The sequence below is a fragment of the Cinclus cinclus genome, chromosome 1, assembly GCF_963662255.1.
Source record: "Cinclus cinclus chromosome 1, bCinCin1.1, whole genome shotgun sequence".
NCBI lineage: Eukaryota > Metazoa > Chordata > Aves > Passeriformes > Cinclidae > Cinclus > Cinclus cinclus.
Window position 1 is genome coordinate 119252502 of NC_085046.1, and position 18021 is coordinate 119270522.

Below are 18021 nucleotides of genomic sequence, written 5' to 3' on the forward strand. Positions count from 1 at the left end.
TGTTCTTCCATCTTACTGAAGCCCAGATTAAAAGCAAATAGCCAAAAAATGCAATAACATTTGAAAATCAATTTCAAGCAACTGAAAAGAAGTTATCCGGCCAAACAGTACTCTTATGCTAAAAAACATAATATCAAACTAGAAACAGAAGTCTCAGTATCTTCTAAGTTTATGAGTATTTCCATCCCAAGGCAGATAATTAAAAGTTACTGCTCTTGCCTCATCAAACATGATAAATACATATTTTTAGTTAGAAGAGAAGTGGCAGAAAATACTGGCTTCCAATACTCTCACCAAGTTCTAGAACAACTGTTACTTTCTATTCCTTGGCAGATACCAACAACTTCTCTAAGGCAATGATGAATATTAAGCCATTGTGGAAACAAAAGTGCTTTTGTAAATGTCCAAAGGACAAGAATGTCCATCCATAAGGCTAAAAGGAGACAAAAAGCAATGTCATTATTAACAGTCAAGAATATATTCTTCTGAAGTTTTTGGAAATTAACCTGAAGTTTACATTTCAAGACTACTGTGCCAAAGAATGAGGTTTACAAGAAAGAGTTTGCCTTAGGGAAACAACTATTACAACCCTCAGACTCCTATAAGTCTTGAAGATCTCAAGAAGTACCTTAAATGCTCGCTTCATAATTTGTTCCTCTACCCTTTATGATAGTTTCAGCTCCAGTACAACCAGATATCACAAGCAAGTTGATTTCGAGTCCAAGCACCAGACTAGACACTTAAAACTTACCCCCTTTGGGTTAAGGTACAAGTTGAGAACAAGGCACACAGAATCTGTGAAGGTTTTTCTAGAAACATCAGACACAAAACATCATTTTGAACAACAAATATATAATGTACATGATTCTCTCAAAATTTCCGAGTTCCAGTTTTCCAGTTTCATGGTCAGATTGGACAGATTCACAGTTCTACCCCTTCCAATCAAGACATGGGATACCTTCTTCTACTGAAAAAAAACTGAGTATTTTACAGGGCACACTGCCCCAGAGCTCTCAAGCTAAGCAAGTACAAGTCTGCCAAGTCCACTTCAGAAGCTGTGAACCAAATACTTGGGAACTGTGATTGTAATCAGCTGAAACATGTAATAAATGATCTCTAAATAACTCTTAGTAATAACTCTAAATAGCACTAAAGAACTGAAGAATGGATACCTACTTGTAGTGAGGATTTTGTACTAGAAACATTTATTCTGAGTAGTAAGCAATTGAACTGTAGAAAATACAGAATGCAGATTTATCACTTTGTTTGGTATAAACTCAATTATAATAACAGTTTTTAATTAAAATTATTTTATTTATCAGCTTGATTGCTCATAATTATTCCTTAATCAATAAGCAGTTCAATACTTGGGTTAACTTGATAGACTAATTCAGCAACTTCATCTTAAGACTGCAATAAGTGTCTCACTCATTCTCAAGTGAAACAGGTTGAATTGTACCCATTACAAAAGTGTACAGAGGAAACATTATCTGCATATTAAACTGGAAAACTAACTGGACAAAGTTTCATACTGAATACAATTATGAAAGATAATGAAAAAATTCTAAATTTAGATTTTTCCAGTTGTAGCAGAGATCACAATAAATCAGTTTTAAGAAGCTGTAGCTTTTAAATATTTTTTTCATAAAAATATATATAGGACAAATCAAACTATTTCCTAAGAGAGGTGAAACAAAGCAAAGCAGTTAGAATAAAGGAATGTTTCTCACTTGATCCACTTATCTAATTCCCTCTTCATGGGGCATTAATTGCCTCCCAAAGCAAACACAACACAGTGCAATAACCTCCACCCGTAAAATCAGGCAGACAAGTTTTCAGAGAAGGTCCAATGCACACTAATTCTCCAAGATAAGTACACTTCAAAAGCACAGACAGAAGTGGACAGTGCTACTCAAATCAACTCTTTCTGTGACCATACACGCTCCCTTCTAATTTTCAGGTGCTAAAAGCTATATCACAGAAAGTTGTTGTGTTCTTTGTAAGAGATTTCTAACCAATAAACAATAAGACTCTGCAACATTTCCAATTAGTTCAGTTTTGTTTTAATGATATGGGGCAATTCTTAAGAGCAGACATTGTGCAGCTAGTAACTACCAAATAAAGAGGTCTATTGGTGTGGTCTTGGAATCCCAAATTGAAATGTAAATTTGAGTCAAGGTAATTAACTGTAAACCCAGAGTATCTAAAAATGCATACTATGTTTTTACTTCAATTTTGCAATACTTCTTGAGGAACCTGGAAAAAGTGAAGTTGAACAGTATCACCAAGATTACAAAAACTGGAAGGAGATAATACACTGCAACAGTGATCCTCATTAAGTAAGTTATTTCATCACAGTAAATATTTAAAAAAGCGTCAATGTTTTTTAAAAAGTGTTGAATCCTCCCCCCAAGTGTTTGAAGAGAGATAAACCTTTTCCCTTAGTCAAAATGGTTTTTTAAAAAAAGTTTCTCAAAACAACAGCAATAATCAAAAAACATGAATTGTACTTTCTTTAATCCATAATATCTCTAGTGCTGAAGGGCCATCCATGTAAAAAGCAGATTCTTTGGGGACATTAGTCAATTAACTTAATAAAACCCAGTTTTACGAGGATTTATCCTTCCTGCTGCGAGGCGAGTCTGCTCCGTTTGAGGTCACTGTTCCATTTATTCCATTTTCTAGAAAAAAGGAAGAAAACACTTTTCAAATACGGTGAGACGCTTTGTATTTTATTACATTTTTGTGGGTCCTACACAAACAGCCTTTAACTTGTTTTCTGATGTACCCTCTTTGTTAAACCTCTTAATTATCATTCAGAGAGCAAAAGTATAAAGAAGTTTTTACAATGTGCAGTATTTAAAGCTTACTACAATAAAATCCAGTTTCCTGATGTAGACAGACAGTGAAATGTGTGCATTATACACATCTACACTGAAAATCAAGACCAGTTATGGTATTTTAGAAGATATTCTGTGAAAAAGTAAAGTACAACTTGAAGATGAGATGAGATGGTTTTGTGAAATTCTGGAAACACAGTATATACACAGTTCTCTGCTACAGGTCTTAATTATTTTTCCCACCTACCTCACAATTCTTGCCAAAATTACACTCCTTTGCTTACCTTTACAAGCGTTTGATACATAGAGGAAATCCTTTATACACAGATGTACTCACAATTTTTAAAGCACACACTTTAACATACAAAATTTATTTACGTTATGATGAAGATATTGACACAGACATGACAGACAGAAGTAATACACTAATTCAGATTTGCAATGAGTATGTGTAGGTGGAAAGAGTTCAAGATCAGGCACCTAAGAACACAAAGCAAAGACGTGTTACCAGCTGCAGCTCTCAACTTCTATCCCACTTCAGGGCTAGAAGATCTCAAGAGGTTTCATCTGTACAAGTACCACAGTGATGATTTGCTAGCAAAAGTTCCCCCTAAATCAACGATGCACAATCTGTGGATTCATAATGCATACAACTAGTAAAGTGGAGCAATGTGATACCATTGGGAATTAAAAGTACCCCCTTTATTCAGTTTCACCACAACCAAGGAAACAGATGTTGCCTGACATTAATCATATTTATAAAACATATCTAAAGAGCACAGTGCATAGCCAGCTAAAATGCTTGCAGCCTAACATCTCTGCTCTGACTCATATCATTCTGACTTCAAGCAACAGTTGCTGGTTTTTTGGGTGCTTTAAAAATATATATATATATATATATTTATAAATTTTTACAATGGACTGGTTAAACTTACTTTTTCCATCTGCAGATGTGCTAAAGGTCACTAGAATGTGGCCAGTCTACACAAACAACTGTCAGCCTCCCTCTTTCTCTCATGACACCCAAATGCTCCAATTTATGCAAACGAGTGACAGAAAAAACCCACTTACAAACCATTAATTAGACCCAATCCAGCTAACTGAAGTTATATTTTCTTATACAGTTTAGGTAAAACAAAGAACTTGAATCAGCATGTGGCTGGATACCCCACCTACATCACCAGCAGGATTTTTCTGTTATTTCTTGCTTTTGGCATAGACTAAAAGTAACACATTTTAATGTGTCGTGGCTCCCAAAAAAACATTCAACCACAAAAACAAAACCAAAAAAAAAAACAAAAAAAAAAAAAAGAAAAATTGCATATATTGTTCTTTCAAAATACCTGCTTTGCTGCACCCTATGCAAGTGTTCTAAACAGACAACATAAGAGGAGTACTCAAAACAGAAGAATTTGAATGACCTGAATTATTTTATTTCCATTTAAAATAAGGAATAAAATTCTTCAGGGTTCAAGACAGCCACAGTTCAATTATTTCCTGAACTAAACCACAACTCCAATTAACTGACTTTTTCACTATTTGTTTACCACTTGCAAGTCTCCATTGAAGTTGGGCAAAACACAGCAGACTCACTAAACTACATGAATGAAATAGATTAAGAGATTTTAAAAAGCTATTACATTTCTGAGTCCCTGATTAAATCACCATCAAGGCATATTTCAAAATTATTTGACATAGAAGACTTAAATTAAAAAAAAACATAGCGAGAAGGCCATGAACATGAAGCTCTGATTAAGCAGGTCACTTGCATATGAAGCTGCCCTCACTCAATCATAAAAAAAAATCCAACTGAATTTTCAGATGACAAAAAATAACCCCTGAACTACACAAAAGCCAAGCTGTGAAAAGTACAAATCATTCTAAAGGGAGTCCAGCGGTACCCTAAAACGCATGATTTTAATAAAAATAGAAACTTGGGAGAAATAAAAAAATTACTCATCTCCCAACACAAATCTCAGTTCTCAGTGCAAATGGTCTTGACACACATTACTTTCAATAAATCAAAAAGTGAAACAGGTCAGTAATACATGATTGGGATCAAAGGATCATGCTGAAGAATGCTTTTGAAACAACTTCTGCCATTCCAAAAGGGTGCAGAAGCTACTCAAGCTAGCAATTAAATACATGGAAGTTCCAACTGTTGGTACAACAGTTAGACTGAAGTAGAGGGATTTCAAAATGTTTTTAAAAGAGCACATAATTTTTTCTTGGAGGAAAGAGCATTCTGTTCATCTTTCATACTGTTTCCATAAAAAGGGTGTGACATATTAAGAAAGTCAAATCTGGACTCTTCAGTTCATTTCCAAATGCTTCAACACAGGTTTAGAGTAGTAAGGTGTTATTACCTTTCCTTAAATAACTATAAATTTCCGTCTTTTATAAAAAACAGTCCAAGACAAAACATTTTACTGGGTGGATCATCAAACCATTTCTTTGCTCTAAACCCTAAATTTTGTGGCAATGTAAAACAAGCTTAAAATCCACTGCAAGAAAACTTTACAAATAAATGTCTAAGAGAACACATCTAAAATTGCATCTGTTCCCTTTATATAAGAGAACGAAACATAAGCATGACACATTTTGTTCAAGTAATGAAATTAAAAGAGAATAAAAATATTGTGCTGCATTAACTAAAAAAACCCCAGTAATTCCTTAATTTGGGCAGTTAGAAAACCCAATATATAGTGATTTTTTCTTAAAAATCTGTTCTTCCCATGGCAATATTCACCAGCACTGCTTCTGCAGCTGAGTCATCTCATTCACAAGTTAAACACAAAATGCTTCTTTTGTGACCTAAAGCTGGTTTTGAGAAGCCAAGGCAACAGAAAAACTGAAACTACAAACCTCTTTCTTTTCTGGAGGTCTTTCCTTTAGCTGATACAAACTTCTTTTTCACTGACTGAGGCTGAGAAGAAGAATGCTCTCTCCACCTTCGAAGCTGGAAATTAATGAACTTCCACATCATAAATGCTTGAGTCATGCAGATGGAGGCCAGCACACTGATTCTAGAAACAAATAATAGGTGAAGTTTTATCAGTAATTTTGCCTCGTTACTTAAACAGAAAAGGACACCTCGGGTTTTTTGGCAACTTCCACCCCCTTCTACTGGTAACATCCATTTTCTAAACAAAGAGTTTGCTTGCACAGGATGACACTGGGCTTAAGCACAGATGTTCAAAACTAGACATAGAGTGACAGTGAAATCTTTGCCCATCAAAACTGGTAAGTACCACGTTTCTTTCCTGTTGTCTTTATCAGATTTACTCCCAGGGTACTAGTTATTAACAGCTGAAAATGGTTTGAGAGTGTCTTGAAGCTCAGAGCTTCAAGCTTTGCAAGGTAATGCTGACAGGGTCAAAGTTTCAATATCTTCTTTTTCTGCATTCCTAAGAAGGCCAGGTAGTTCAATCACCCAGCAGCAACAGGAGCCATAATAAAGGCAGAGAAAGGGGCAGTAATCTTTAACCAAGACCAAAGCTGCTCTGGACACAAGGCCTTGACCTCTAAGATAAACTCACAGCAATCATATCTAGAGTTCTATTTACTAACTTCAAAACATTTGAAAGTAGTGTCTGTAACTGGATATTCCTTTTAATTCTGTTGGTTTATTTTTGGTTTGGTGGGAGTTTTTTTTGGTTGCTTGGTTTTTTTTTTTTAAACAAAGAAGAGTAACCAGTTACAGATTTCTCAGCTGTAGACTAAATTCAGTCTTACATAAGCTATTCCTATTGATCCCATTGGTTGCATGAAAACACTCATTCAGAATTACTGGCATTAGTACCATACCATTTACACTGTGTATTTAACATGGGTTTGCAGCACATGCTTAAGAACTGTTCCAGGTTTACTATACCTAACAGCCAGGATATTGAAGTTCCCAGTACTGAAATTCAGCTGCTGATCTTCTGCTCTTGCCAGTCCAAAGCCAAAAGTGAGGACTGAGAGAATCAAGGTGAGAAGCCTTCCCAAAACAAAAAGAACTGCCCACAGTGAAAATCTAGAAATAAAAACACCACAAACACTAAATAAACTTCCCATTCAAAACACATGCACTAACAGTGCAAATGCTTACCCTTCACCATACAAATTTATTTGAAATGTAAGAACTTACCTAAATACATGATTTTGCACCTATCTTAAACACATCTTATGTTATGAAAACTGATTTTAATTCAATGTAAAGTGCTTTCCAGCACTATTAGAACAAAAGCACAGTTTTAGTTCCTACAGAGCTGGCTGTATTAGCAACCTATCCTGTTCCTTTCTCTACAAAACTTAAAAAAACCCATGTTAGTATAGATTGAAATTTTTCATTTAATACTGCTACTAATATTTACTTAAATAGGCTAAAACAAGGTAAAAAGTACATTGATGGCTTAGAAATAAAATACTAACACTAGTCTGGAGAACTGTGGTTGCTTAAGAAACACTGTTAGAACTTCCTTGTAATTTTGGTTTCTGATAAGTTAAATGCAAAAGGCTCTAAGACAGAAATTACATTAATTTTAAAGATGAAGACTATTTACCCTTTCTGGTATTTTTCATCACTGAAGTAGAAAAGACGGGATATGTGGAAAAGAAATTCAACGAAGTAATGCAATACCAGAAGAACAAGTCCAAGATGGGTCAGACTGTCAAAACAAATAAAACAAACATTCAGACATTTTGTTACATATTTAAGGCAGAGAACAGAACCAGCAAAAGTTTACAACTGACTTACTTCAGGAGATAAGCTCCAGCAATATGAAACAGGTAAAGTCCAATGTACACAATCTGGCGAAAGATATCCTCCTATTTGGAAGAAAAAAGTGACCATGTGTTATACACAATGTCATACAGTATTGTACTATGTTATCTGTTATTACAAACTACTCCCTAGTTTTGGAAATTCTTCTTGGTGTATCAACCACCTTAATGTGGCCTGGTCTGGCACTGAATTATTCAGCCTGGATCATCTAATTCCACACAACTTATTGCTCATTTAGCAGTAATATTCAGTCTCTTACATACGCGACCGTGAGAAAAGGCATCAAACACGGAAAGATGATGTTTAAAAGGATCCATTTTTATTTGTTATGACCACTGTGAATTTATATTACAATACTTATTTTGTATGTATTCTGTATCATCAGATCCTGCAGCTCCACATGTTTGCTGCCCATCAAATTGTCAGATTGCTACAGAATAATATAACAGTCTAAAAATCAAAATGAAAGGTTTTCCAAGTGTTGACATCGATTCTGAAAGTTCAAGGCGATCCAGAATTGTGGCATGCTGTTTCTGGCAAATACAGAGAATATTGTTATTAACCAGTCATGCTAAAGCACATGGTGGTCCCACTTTAAGCCAGGCTTTAGCCAGCCCTATTAAATTGAACACTTCATGGAGAAGAAACAATAAAGAGGAAGACACACAACACATGGAAAGCAGATTGTGCCATCTGTGAACAGAAGAATCACTGAAGTATGCCAGATGACAATAAAAACCTCTTTTGGAGTGGTAGCAGAGTATATTAAGTAGTGCTTAAGAATCTCCTTCTTTTTGGAAAGATTCTCTAAACTTCAAGCAAGGATCTTATAGCTTTATCTTGTATACATGAAATAAAAAAGGCCTAAAATTTTAATCTTACAAGAGCTATACTATGTTTTTCAATACTCACTATCAAATCCAACAAACCCACAGAATCAAACAATTGTGACAACAGCAAACACCACACTCATAATACACAAAGAGCAAGAAAACAGGTGGAGAAAGACCTACTCTAAATTATCAGAAAGAAAATGAAAAATTAGTTATTTCAGATAAAGACACAGTAAATACAAATGGTCAGTTTCTTGAAGCACAACCAGGACCAGCCTCCAACACTTTAACTTTAGAACTGAAACAACATTTAAACAGCCCATGCTTCGACAAGCTGCCTGAGGCTGTGGGCCTTGTGGAATAATGAACGAGGTATACATGACTATACAGGAACCAGAGTTAAGAAGTTATTTTCCTGTTTATGTCAGCAGGACAGATAACTAGACCTGAATAAAAGCAGCCAGTTCATTCAAGAGAAGGAATAAGACAAGGAAGTCAAGATGGCAGAGGCTAAGCTGTGGTGAAAGAAATATCAACTCTGAACTTGCTCAAACAAATCGACTATCACTCTTTAAACTTAATGCAAAAGTCAGAGGGCACAATTTCAAGCAGTGACCAAGTAAAACACTACTATTCAACATACAGCACTTAGGCCACAGCTTTCTTCAAGTTATTTTAAGAAAAAGCACACTTGACCGTGAAGTCAAATTTGAAAGGTGTCACTAGCACAATAGAGAAACATCAGCTGCAAGGCATCTGCAAAACAGTATTCATAGTGCATCTGAGCAGCATAAAACAGTGCATCTCGTCACTATTTTACCAGGTCTCTTCTAGGCTCCCTTACAAAGACCGGTGGTTATGTAACACTTATGTTTCATTTTCTTGGATGAAACAGAACTTGGCAACAGAGATGCAGCCTAGTCACAGAGCAACAACAGTCACAGAATGGTTTGGGCTCAAAGATTCCTTTGTAAATCCCCAACCTCTACACCATGGACAGGGACATCTATCACTAGACCAGGGTTCTCAAAGCCCCATCCAGCCTGACCTTGAACACTTCAAATAAAAGCAAATCCCCAAATTCTCTGGGCATTGTGTTCCAGTGTCTTATTGTCTTTATGATAAAGAATTTCTTCACATCTACTCTAAACCTACCCTCTTTCAAAATCATTGTTTCTTGTCACTACAGACCCCAATAAAAAGTCTCTCTCCATCTTTCTTATAAGCCCCTTTCAAACAGTGAGAGGCTACAATAAGTTCTCTTATTGTGAGCCTTCTCTTCTCCAGGTTGAACAAACCCAGCTCTGTCAGCCTGCCTTCAGAAGGGGTGCTCCAGCTCTCCTTCATCTTCATGGCCCTCCTCTGGACCCACTCAAACAGATGCACACCTTTCTTGTGCTGGGGACCCCAGAGCTGGATGCAGCATTCCAGAGCAGAGGGGCAGAATCCCTTCCCTCTACCAGCTGGTCACTGCTTGTTATGCAGCCCAGGTGACACCAGGCTTTTTGGGGGCCAAAGGTACACTGACAACTCTTGTCCCATTTTCATCCACCCATTTAAATGCTATTTAAATCAAACCCCAGACTTTCATGCTCCATTGATGTATAGAATTATTCACAGCTTATATCCCACACCCATATAACGATTCACCAATGAGCCTATTCAGACTATCAATTCTGAGAAACAAACAAAAAAGAACCAGTTGAAAAGAAAATCTCACAACCCTTTGCTCTAGGGAAAATTCTTTCAGTGGATGAGAAACACTAGTAATTTTTATTTACAAAGCAGATATTTAGCAATTTTACTGCAATTAGCATTTAACTGAAAAGAAAGGAAGCCACCTTGCTCTGGAGTTCCTCCCATTTACATTTTGAACTTACTTTTTTAGTTTTCTGAAAGTACAGTTCTGGAAAAGCATGAAACCAGTATGCCAACTGTAAGATGTAGAAAAACTTCATTTGAAACCTGTACAATACAGCAAGAATAGAAGAATATTATTTATTATGAATGTGCTTAAAACATTTCAGAATCTTCTAGTGAACTCATTTTATCACTGCCTCTTAAATAAAGAAAAACTACAGACCCTTCATGCCAGTCAAGTCTAAACTAACACTTTTAACAACAAAATCATTATGACAAAGCTTGTGAAATCCTAATTCTTTATGTAATAGCCTACATAAAAAGAACTTTTTATGCTGCAAGTTGTCAAAGAATCGAGCCCACATAAATACAACCAAAAAATACATTAGTGACATTAATACATTAATATAGTTTTACAAACTACTTATTCTACACAGATTGTACATGACACACCCTAGGCTTAAAATACTCCCTCCTCTCCCCCAGCAATCCTCTAAGGAAGAGGCCTTACGGAATCAGAGTGTGCGGATAGTCCCTCCACAGAGAGGTCGGATCTGATATATAGTTCTCCTAAAAAATGGAAAGAACAAACAAAAAAACTTAATAAATGCTCTAAGATGTTACCTTCTAGTCAGAAATAATGACTGGACGCACATGTATGCATTTATGTATAAGCACATGTGTACATACAAAAATACTCACATGTACCTACACAAGTAAAAGCTGCAGATCTATAAATTTTCTTTTTAATTTTTTAAAAAATCCCCGAGGAATCACAAATAAACAAAACCAAACCAACCCACAAGACAAAGCCCCAGCACAAAAGACAGTTCCTAAGACAATGCACTGGCTTAGGAAAATAAAAAGCAACCAAACAAATCAAGTGATTATTCAAGACAGAATGTCCTTATGAGATAGAAATTATTCCAAGATTACTAGAGCCATGAGTCTTCTCTTGTAAACTGCTGACAAACTTTGAACTTAACTAAGAGAAGGAAAGGTTTTCCACAAGTTATTATGTTAAAACAAAAACAACAGCAAAAAAAAAGCACAATCTTCCCTTTCTAAGAGCTAAGCTCATATGCATCCAGCCACTAGCAAAGAGTACATCACCTAAAAGCACACACTGAACTGGTTACTGCAATCTGTCATATACCCATTCCCTAGGATCCAGAATGCTGTGTGTGGTGTTTTCTAAACATTTATTTTATGCTAATAAACCCACACAAAAAAACCTACAGAGAATTAAATACTATAATAAAGTAAAATGGTTTTATCTTATTCAGTCTGACAGTAAATCAACTCAAGACTGAGCAACAGTAACACTACTGACTCTCTACTCAGTTATGACTAAAACAGAACCCTTAAACTTGTCCCCACTTTAAAATTAAAACCAGCTAAAACCAGAAAAATAAACCAAAAACATATTTATCATCAACATAAGTGAATTTTTTGACATCTCATAATACAAACAGAAGACAAAGCATACTTACAGAGACAAGAATACTTGTTCCCCAAACACAGGAGAAAAGGTAGAATGCACTGAGTTGCCCAGACTCATTGAACTTGCTATGCTTTGTTTTTGAAAAGTGCATTTTCCTGTTAATTTTCTGAAATGAAAGTCGACTGTTATTTATATGCTGGAGTACTTCACATTTATTTGGTAACTGCATCACAGTATCTGCAAGTTTTTATGCGTATTTTACAGGTAAAAATTTTAATGCAGAAGTTTACTTTCAATTTAATAGTCTTAAAGTCTAATTAAAACCCGACAATTATCTTGATGAAAGGAATTTATATTTTGTACTTACATCCAGTACATACTCCTGAATTATAGCGTGTATGATTATTGCTACAAGCATGTAAAAGAAAATTGTAGCCAAGTCTTTGATGCCATAGTAATAGAGGGAGATTGTTTCTGCAGATTGTTCTTCTAAAAGACAAACAGAATTAACTGTTAGGCACCAATACAGTTTAATGGTTAACAGGTTTATTTCTTAGAGAAAAACCTTTCAGACAGAAGTAGCTTGTAGTCAGCTGAACAAATAAAAGTCAAATTAAACCACCACCATGAACTAGGTCACTAGACTGTTTATAGTTATCTTGTCCATCACATCACAAACTCAATTTTACTCTGGAAAGATGCTATAAAACTAAAATGTTAAGAGCACTTAGCATGTTTACCCAAATACACTGAAAGTGGACAACAAAAATATGTCAAACTATCACCCCACTTCGACTTTAAAGATTATCACCCCTATCACTCTGACAAAGCCAGAGTCACAACTCATGTGAACTTATCTACCAATTAGATGGTGCTTCAGCACTAATGATAAATCCAGCAGAACAGAAACATTATCTTTAACCTAATTAGCAAAACAGTGTTTTAATAAAAATAAAGTGAAATTCTTGAAAGCAGCTGGTTATCTATTGAAACTGACAAGTTCCCTTCCTGCCAAGTCTAGGAAGCATGGCATGTTAATAATGTCTGATACCCTGTCTCCTAACTAACCTCCTGCAAGATACATACCTGTGGCAGGAATGGTAACATTATACTGAAGTGTAACAAAAATGACAGCTGCTTTTGCTGTAATCTGAAAGAGAAAAAACCAAGTGCTATAAATTCTCATGGAAATAAACTACATTAAGCTGAAAACATTTGCCCCTAATTTTGGCACCCTTGTCCAGCACGTTTTTCTCCTCCCAAACAACTGAGCAACTCCCATTATCTCACTACTGCACCTGACTTTCCAAGGAGCACACACGGCATGGTCTCTATACATTTGTTTACAGAATATTCAACCGGGCAAAAGAAAGATCTTTGAAAACATAACTTACAAACAGCTTTTCCTACCTACAGCAGTAAAATGAAAACTCATGCTAAAATTCTGTCTCTAGTCCATACTGTATTATTACATCAACAGAATGCACAATAACATGGAGTCCCTAGACCATCATACATTCAGCAGTGGCTGAGAATAAACTTTATTTAAAAGTACCTTTTTTATGTGACAAAATTTGAAAGTCAGTTATCATATTTATAAATCTGTTGGTAGTCTGAAAAATGTGGACAGGGAAGGAAAAAAGGCATAAACAACAGAAAATATTTTCAGGCCAGTGGGATACCAACTCAGTACAACTAGCATTCTTTTGACCCTGGGGATCCTTTGGCAAGAAGTGTAAAACAAATGAAATTAAATTTAGCAGTAGTGGTACTACTTCTTTATGATGAGCTGAGCTGTAAGAAAAACTAGAATGAATAAAAATAAGTTGAAGATAATATGTTGTCCTAATGTTATTTCTTTGGGGGGGTGGGGATATTCTAAAGTCCCCAATATACAAAATGGAGTACAGGTTCTTATTGTCAATAAGCACAAACTTGTTTTTTATTATAACACATCTTTGTTGAATCCCAACATGAATCAACATACCCTAACTAAGAGGGAAAAAATAACTGGTTTATCATATTTATGATCAGATAGTTTCTCATTGCTGCACAAACCCAGCATCTATGTGGTAACTAATAGGGCTGACAAAAAACCCAAGCTCCTTTAGCAATCCTGGAAGGATATGTTGAGTGTCTGAAGATAATGACTAGGCTACTAGTAGTATTAATTATTCACAGGAAGTGAGATTTTTAAAACCAGTGCTTTGTCAACAAGCCCTCGATTTTCTCTTAAACCCTGAATACGTGGTAGACTGCTCAGTCCATGTAACTTCAGGGAATCTAACCAGTTTGCTCAAATTAGTCAAGTTGCCTTGGGCTCCCTATTCATCAAGGGAGCCCTCAGAGGACAATTTGAAACAATTCTGAACTGCCCTTTGAAGGTTCTGTCAGCTACTCTCAATACTGGAATTGTACAAGTCAGGCAGTATAAACACCTTACCATACCAATACTAACCATAGAAAGTGATTTCCAGCACCTATAGCAAAGCATTTTAAAAACTGCAACATACTACATCTGCACCAACACTGAGACATGGCTTTTTACGCTGCATTAGAAAATACAGTGGGTTAAAAAAACTCTAAACAAAAGAATTCAGCACATTCAACCCCCCAAAACCTCTAACCCTACCAGTAACACTGTTAATACAGTAAGCCTGATGTGGGCACAAGAAGTAACAATTTAGGTTTAAGTCTTTAACTTCATTTCCCAGAAAATCACCATATAACAGCTGTCTTTGTGATTTTTGATAGCAAACCCAGACACAACAGCAAAGGTTCTGCCCTGTTCTGTCTGTCTGTCTGTCTTCCTAACTCCACTGGCCTTTAGTGCTGAGCTGTACCAACAGCTGAATGAAAACATCTCGAAACGAAACTGTGGACCTATAATGAAAAGGTCCACAACCCTTAACAAATGTCTAAAATAAACGCCTGAACAAATGCCTAAAATACCAGAAACATATGGCCAACAGTGTCTTAATTTGATGATCGGTGATCTCAGATCACCGCTAACATTTTGGCAGTCACGGAGGCCAGTTACCTTCCCAGCACTAAAAACGCAGGTTTTAAAGCATCTGCATTCAACATGGGGACCCAGGGAGCGGAGGGCCTGCAGCAGGGCCGGCCCTCAGGCCGGAGGGAGAGCTCCCCTCTGCCGCTGCCAAACCTCGGCGCGTCTCCGAGGCGGAAGGAGGCGGCGGAGATGCCCATCCCATCCCATCCCATCCCATCCCATCCCATCCCATCCCATCCCATCCCATCCCATCCCATCCCATCCCAGCCGCACGGCGCCCGGAGCCGCCGGGAGCCCCGGGATACTCCGCGGGCGGGGGATGGTGCGGGGGCGCGGGCAGGGGGACCCGAGCGGCGGCCGTAAGGACACGTCACCGCTGCTTTGCTTTGCTTTGCTTTCCTTTCCCGCCGCGCCGCCCGCCGGGACCCGTAGTGCCGGCGGGCCCCGGCGGGGCCGCGCACACAAAGAGCGGGGGATCAGCTGTGGCGGCCGGGCCTCGCCCCCCGCCCCCTCCCCGCCGTGCCGCGCACTCCTCCCCCCCCCGCCTCCCTCCCCGGCTGCCACGTAACCCCGCCGCCCGCAGGAACCCCCGCGGCCGCGGCGAGCAGCGCTCCCCGCTCCGCCGGGAAAGCGGGACCCGCGTCCCGGCGGTAGCCGCGGCTGCGCCCGTCCAAGCCGAGCCGGCGAGAAGGGCGTTCCCCCCGGGGAAGCGGGGATACGCCGCGGGGAGAGCGCCCGCGGTGGTTCTCGGGCGGTGCGGCGGGCGGGGATCGGCTGCGGTCCCCGCGTACAGCGGGTCGGGCGTGGGCCGGAGGGCAGGTGCGCCGGGAGGCGGCGGCGCTGGCTGGGGGCAGCCGCGGGGCTCCGCCGCAGCCCGCACAGCCTCCCCTGCTGCCACGGCACTGCCGCGCCCTCCCTCCCCTCCAGCACCGAGAGCCTCCGGTAGAGCCGGGAGGAAGCGGGAAGAGGACCCCCCGGCGGGGGCGTCGGTGCCGCCTCACCTCGAACATGAGCCCCAGCAGAAAGATCATGGCCATGCAGGACACGATGTCCGCATGGTTCTGCACGATGAACTCGTGGCTCAGCACCGGCGGGTTCTTGTTGCTCTTCTTGCGGATCGCCATGGCGGGCCGGGAGCTGGGCGCCGCCGCCTCCCCGCTGCCAGCACAGCTCCTCTGGCCGCGGCCAGGAAGAGGCGGAGGGGAGGAGGCGGCCGCGCAGCCGGGGAATGGCAGCGCCGCCGCTCCGCTTCCCCCGCCCCGCCGCCAGCAGCGCCCCTGCCGGCCGGCGGCGCGGCGAGGGCAGCGCCCTCCAGTTCAAACCCGCCAGTTCAAACCCGCCAGTTCAAACTCTCCAACCCGGGGCGTGCCAGCGCAGCCGAGCCGAGCCGAGCCCTGCCGAGCCGTGTCGTGGCACCCGAGAGGCAGTGCTGTACCCCCGGCAGTGCCGGCCGGATACTCGCTGGCGGTAGCCCGAAACCCGCGCGGAGCACCGGCCCAGCTTCACTCTCCTGTCGAGGCAGCAGCAACAGGAAATGACCGTGGGGTTTCCTCCGGGATCGCGATCTAACAGAGCGGGCTGCCCCCGGTTCGGGTTGTGCCGCGGTGCCGGGATTGCACTCCCCCCTGGCCTCCCCAGCTACCCAGACTCACCCCTGATGTCTCTCTCCTCCACCAGGGTTCTGGCTAAGTTTGGTTGCCACCAGACCTCTGCCAGCTGGGCTCCCCGAAAGCGAGAGGAGGCCGCGCGGGCTGGACTCGTTCTGTGTGCCCTCGAGTTGGTACCGTACCGCACGGTACTGACTGCTCGCACCGTACTGTGTAAGCAGAAAGAACAGTAACAGCAACAAAAAATCCAGTTCCAAGAAAGCACACGGGAAGAAAACTAACCGGGAAGTACAGAGCCAAGAGACAAAAAAGCTAAATGTGGATTAAGAAATAAACAAACAAAACCCCCCAAAAACAACAACAAACCCCAGTAACAGAAGGCTCTTGTCGGGTTATAACGATGAACGAGGAGATCCGAGAAGTCAACCTGATGCAGCACTGATTCAAGCTGAATTCAGCGGTCCTTCAACCCTTGCAAAATTCATGCTATCTTTACTATTAAAACTTCTGTTAGGCAGATGCTGCCTATATATTTCCTATACATAGGGAAAAGAAATATAAAGAAATTGACTAATTTATAGCTCACTTTTAGTGTTGTCAGAATGGCTTTTGCTGACGGCAGCTTATGAAGACAGGGCCAGAAATTAAGTAGTGTAGCTATTTGGTGCTGCTTTGCTTTGCCATAATTGAGAGTGTGCACCAAGTCCATTGTGTGAGCTGTTTTAAATAGGTTTTCTTCCCACTGTATGGAGTACTGACTTATGGAACAGATTGATCAGTGCAAGACCAGGTTTTTCAACTATGAAACATCCTCATCAGCTGTGTAGATGCTCACAGGTTTTCTATGAATTCATAAAGAGACAGCTATATTTGGTGTCTGGAGATTATCTAGGACACTTAAAAAACCAGAAAAAGCTACAGAAAAATTTCCCTTCGCAGCTGGATATTTTTTTAAAGTTTAAACAGAAGGAGCATTCATATTTTAGCCCCAAGATGTTCTGTATTCTAGAAATGCCTTAATCCCCTGACTGTACCAGTATTGTGCAGATGTAAAGTAAGCAGGACATTTCAACAATAACAATGTGAAAGTATATCCCTGATTGCATACAATACAGTCATGGATGGAACACACTGCACCTGTGAAATATGCCTGGTTGGAATAAAAATTGGGCACCTTTCTGCAATGTAAGTTTGCATCTGTTTCCCAACTCAGACTTAAAGCAAATCAGGTAATCTCATTTCCACAGAACATAACAGGATTTAACTGGGACATCTTTCCTGAAGCTTTAATCAGCAAGTGCCTCGAGTGCCTGGCTAGATATCCTGTCCTACAGGCCCTCGGTTTCAGCTTGGCTGTGTGTTCATCCTGATGACAAACATTGCAAACTGCTACACTGAAATGGAAAACAAAGCAACCTGTTGTCTCACCTGAAGTTTTAACACCTTCCTTTACTCAGGAGTTTCCTCTTCTGCCACATGAAGTTTTGTATGGCACTTTAGGCAAAGTAGGATAGTCAGCCCTCAGTCTGTGCTTGCCATGGGTGACTGGTCCATTTGCAGGTTTCTTCCCAGACATCGATGTTTTCTAGAGCTAGGCTTCAAAACGATCACATTTTTTAGGAAGGAAGTTCCCTACAATCTGAGTCAGAGGGAGTT

General features: G+C 39.9%; 1 protein-coding gene across 3 annotated transcripts; it reads right to left on the reverse strand.

The window, feature by feature from the left end:
* Nucleotides 1-832: 832 nt before the first annotated feature.
* Nucleotides 833-16483, reverse strand: TRAM1 (translocation associated membrane protein 1). 3 transcript variants are annotated; one of them, XM_062489535.1, is made up of 11 exons: nucleotides 16411-16483; nucleotides 12832-12895; nucleotides 12113-12234; nucleotides 11795-11911; nucleotides 10813-10871; nucleotides 10322-10406; nucleotides 7582-7652; nucleotides 7388-7492; nucleotides 6715-6858; nucleotides 5706-5866; nucleotides 833-2681 (listed from the first exon to the last, which is right to left on the reverse strand). In XM_062489535.1, the coding sequence occupies exons 3-11, from the start codon at nucleotides 12161-12163 to the stop codon at nucleotides 2608-2610; spliced, it is 867 nt and encodes a 288-aa protein (XP_062345519.1). In that variant the 5' UTR covers nucleotides 12164-12234; nucleotides 12832-12895; nucleotides 16411-16483; the 3' UTR covers nucleotides 833-2607. The 3 variants fall into 3 exon arrangements, with proteins under 3 accessions (XP_062345519.1, XP_062345504.1, XP_062345511.1); XM_062489520.1 differs by lacking the exon at nucleotides 16411-16483 and adding an exon at nucleotides 15760-15926; XM_062489527.1 differs by lacking the exon at nucleotides 16411-16483 and adding an exon at nucleotides 15760-15926 and having other exon boundaries at nucleotides 12113-12219; nucleotides 12814-12895.
* Nucleotides 16484-18021: the final 1538 nt, after the last annotated feature.

Bases quoted from the DNA above. Each gene is read 5' to 3' on its own strand.
- TRAM1 (XM_062489527.1), bottom strand. From the start codon at position 15,882: ATGGCGATCCGCAAGAAGAGCAACAAGAACCCGCCGGTGCTGAGCCAC. The intron at 7,653-10,321 runs GTAAGTTCAAAA...TCTTCCAAATAG, and splicing joins ACTTTCAGAAAACTAAAAAA to GAGGATATCTTTCGCCAGAT. The intron at 5,867-6,714 runs GTATAGTAAACC...ATTTGTTTCTAG, and splicing joins TTCAATATCCTGGCTGTTAG to AATCAGTGTGCTGGCCTCCA.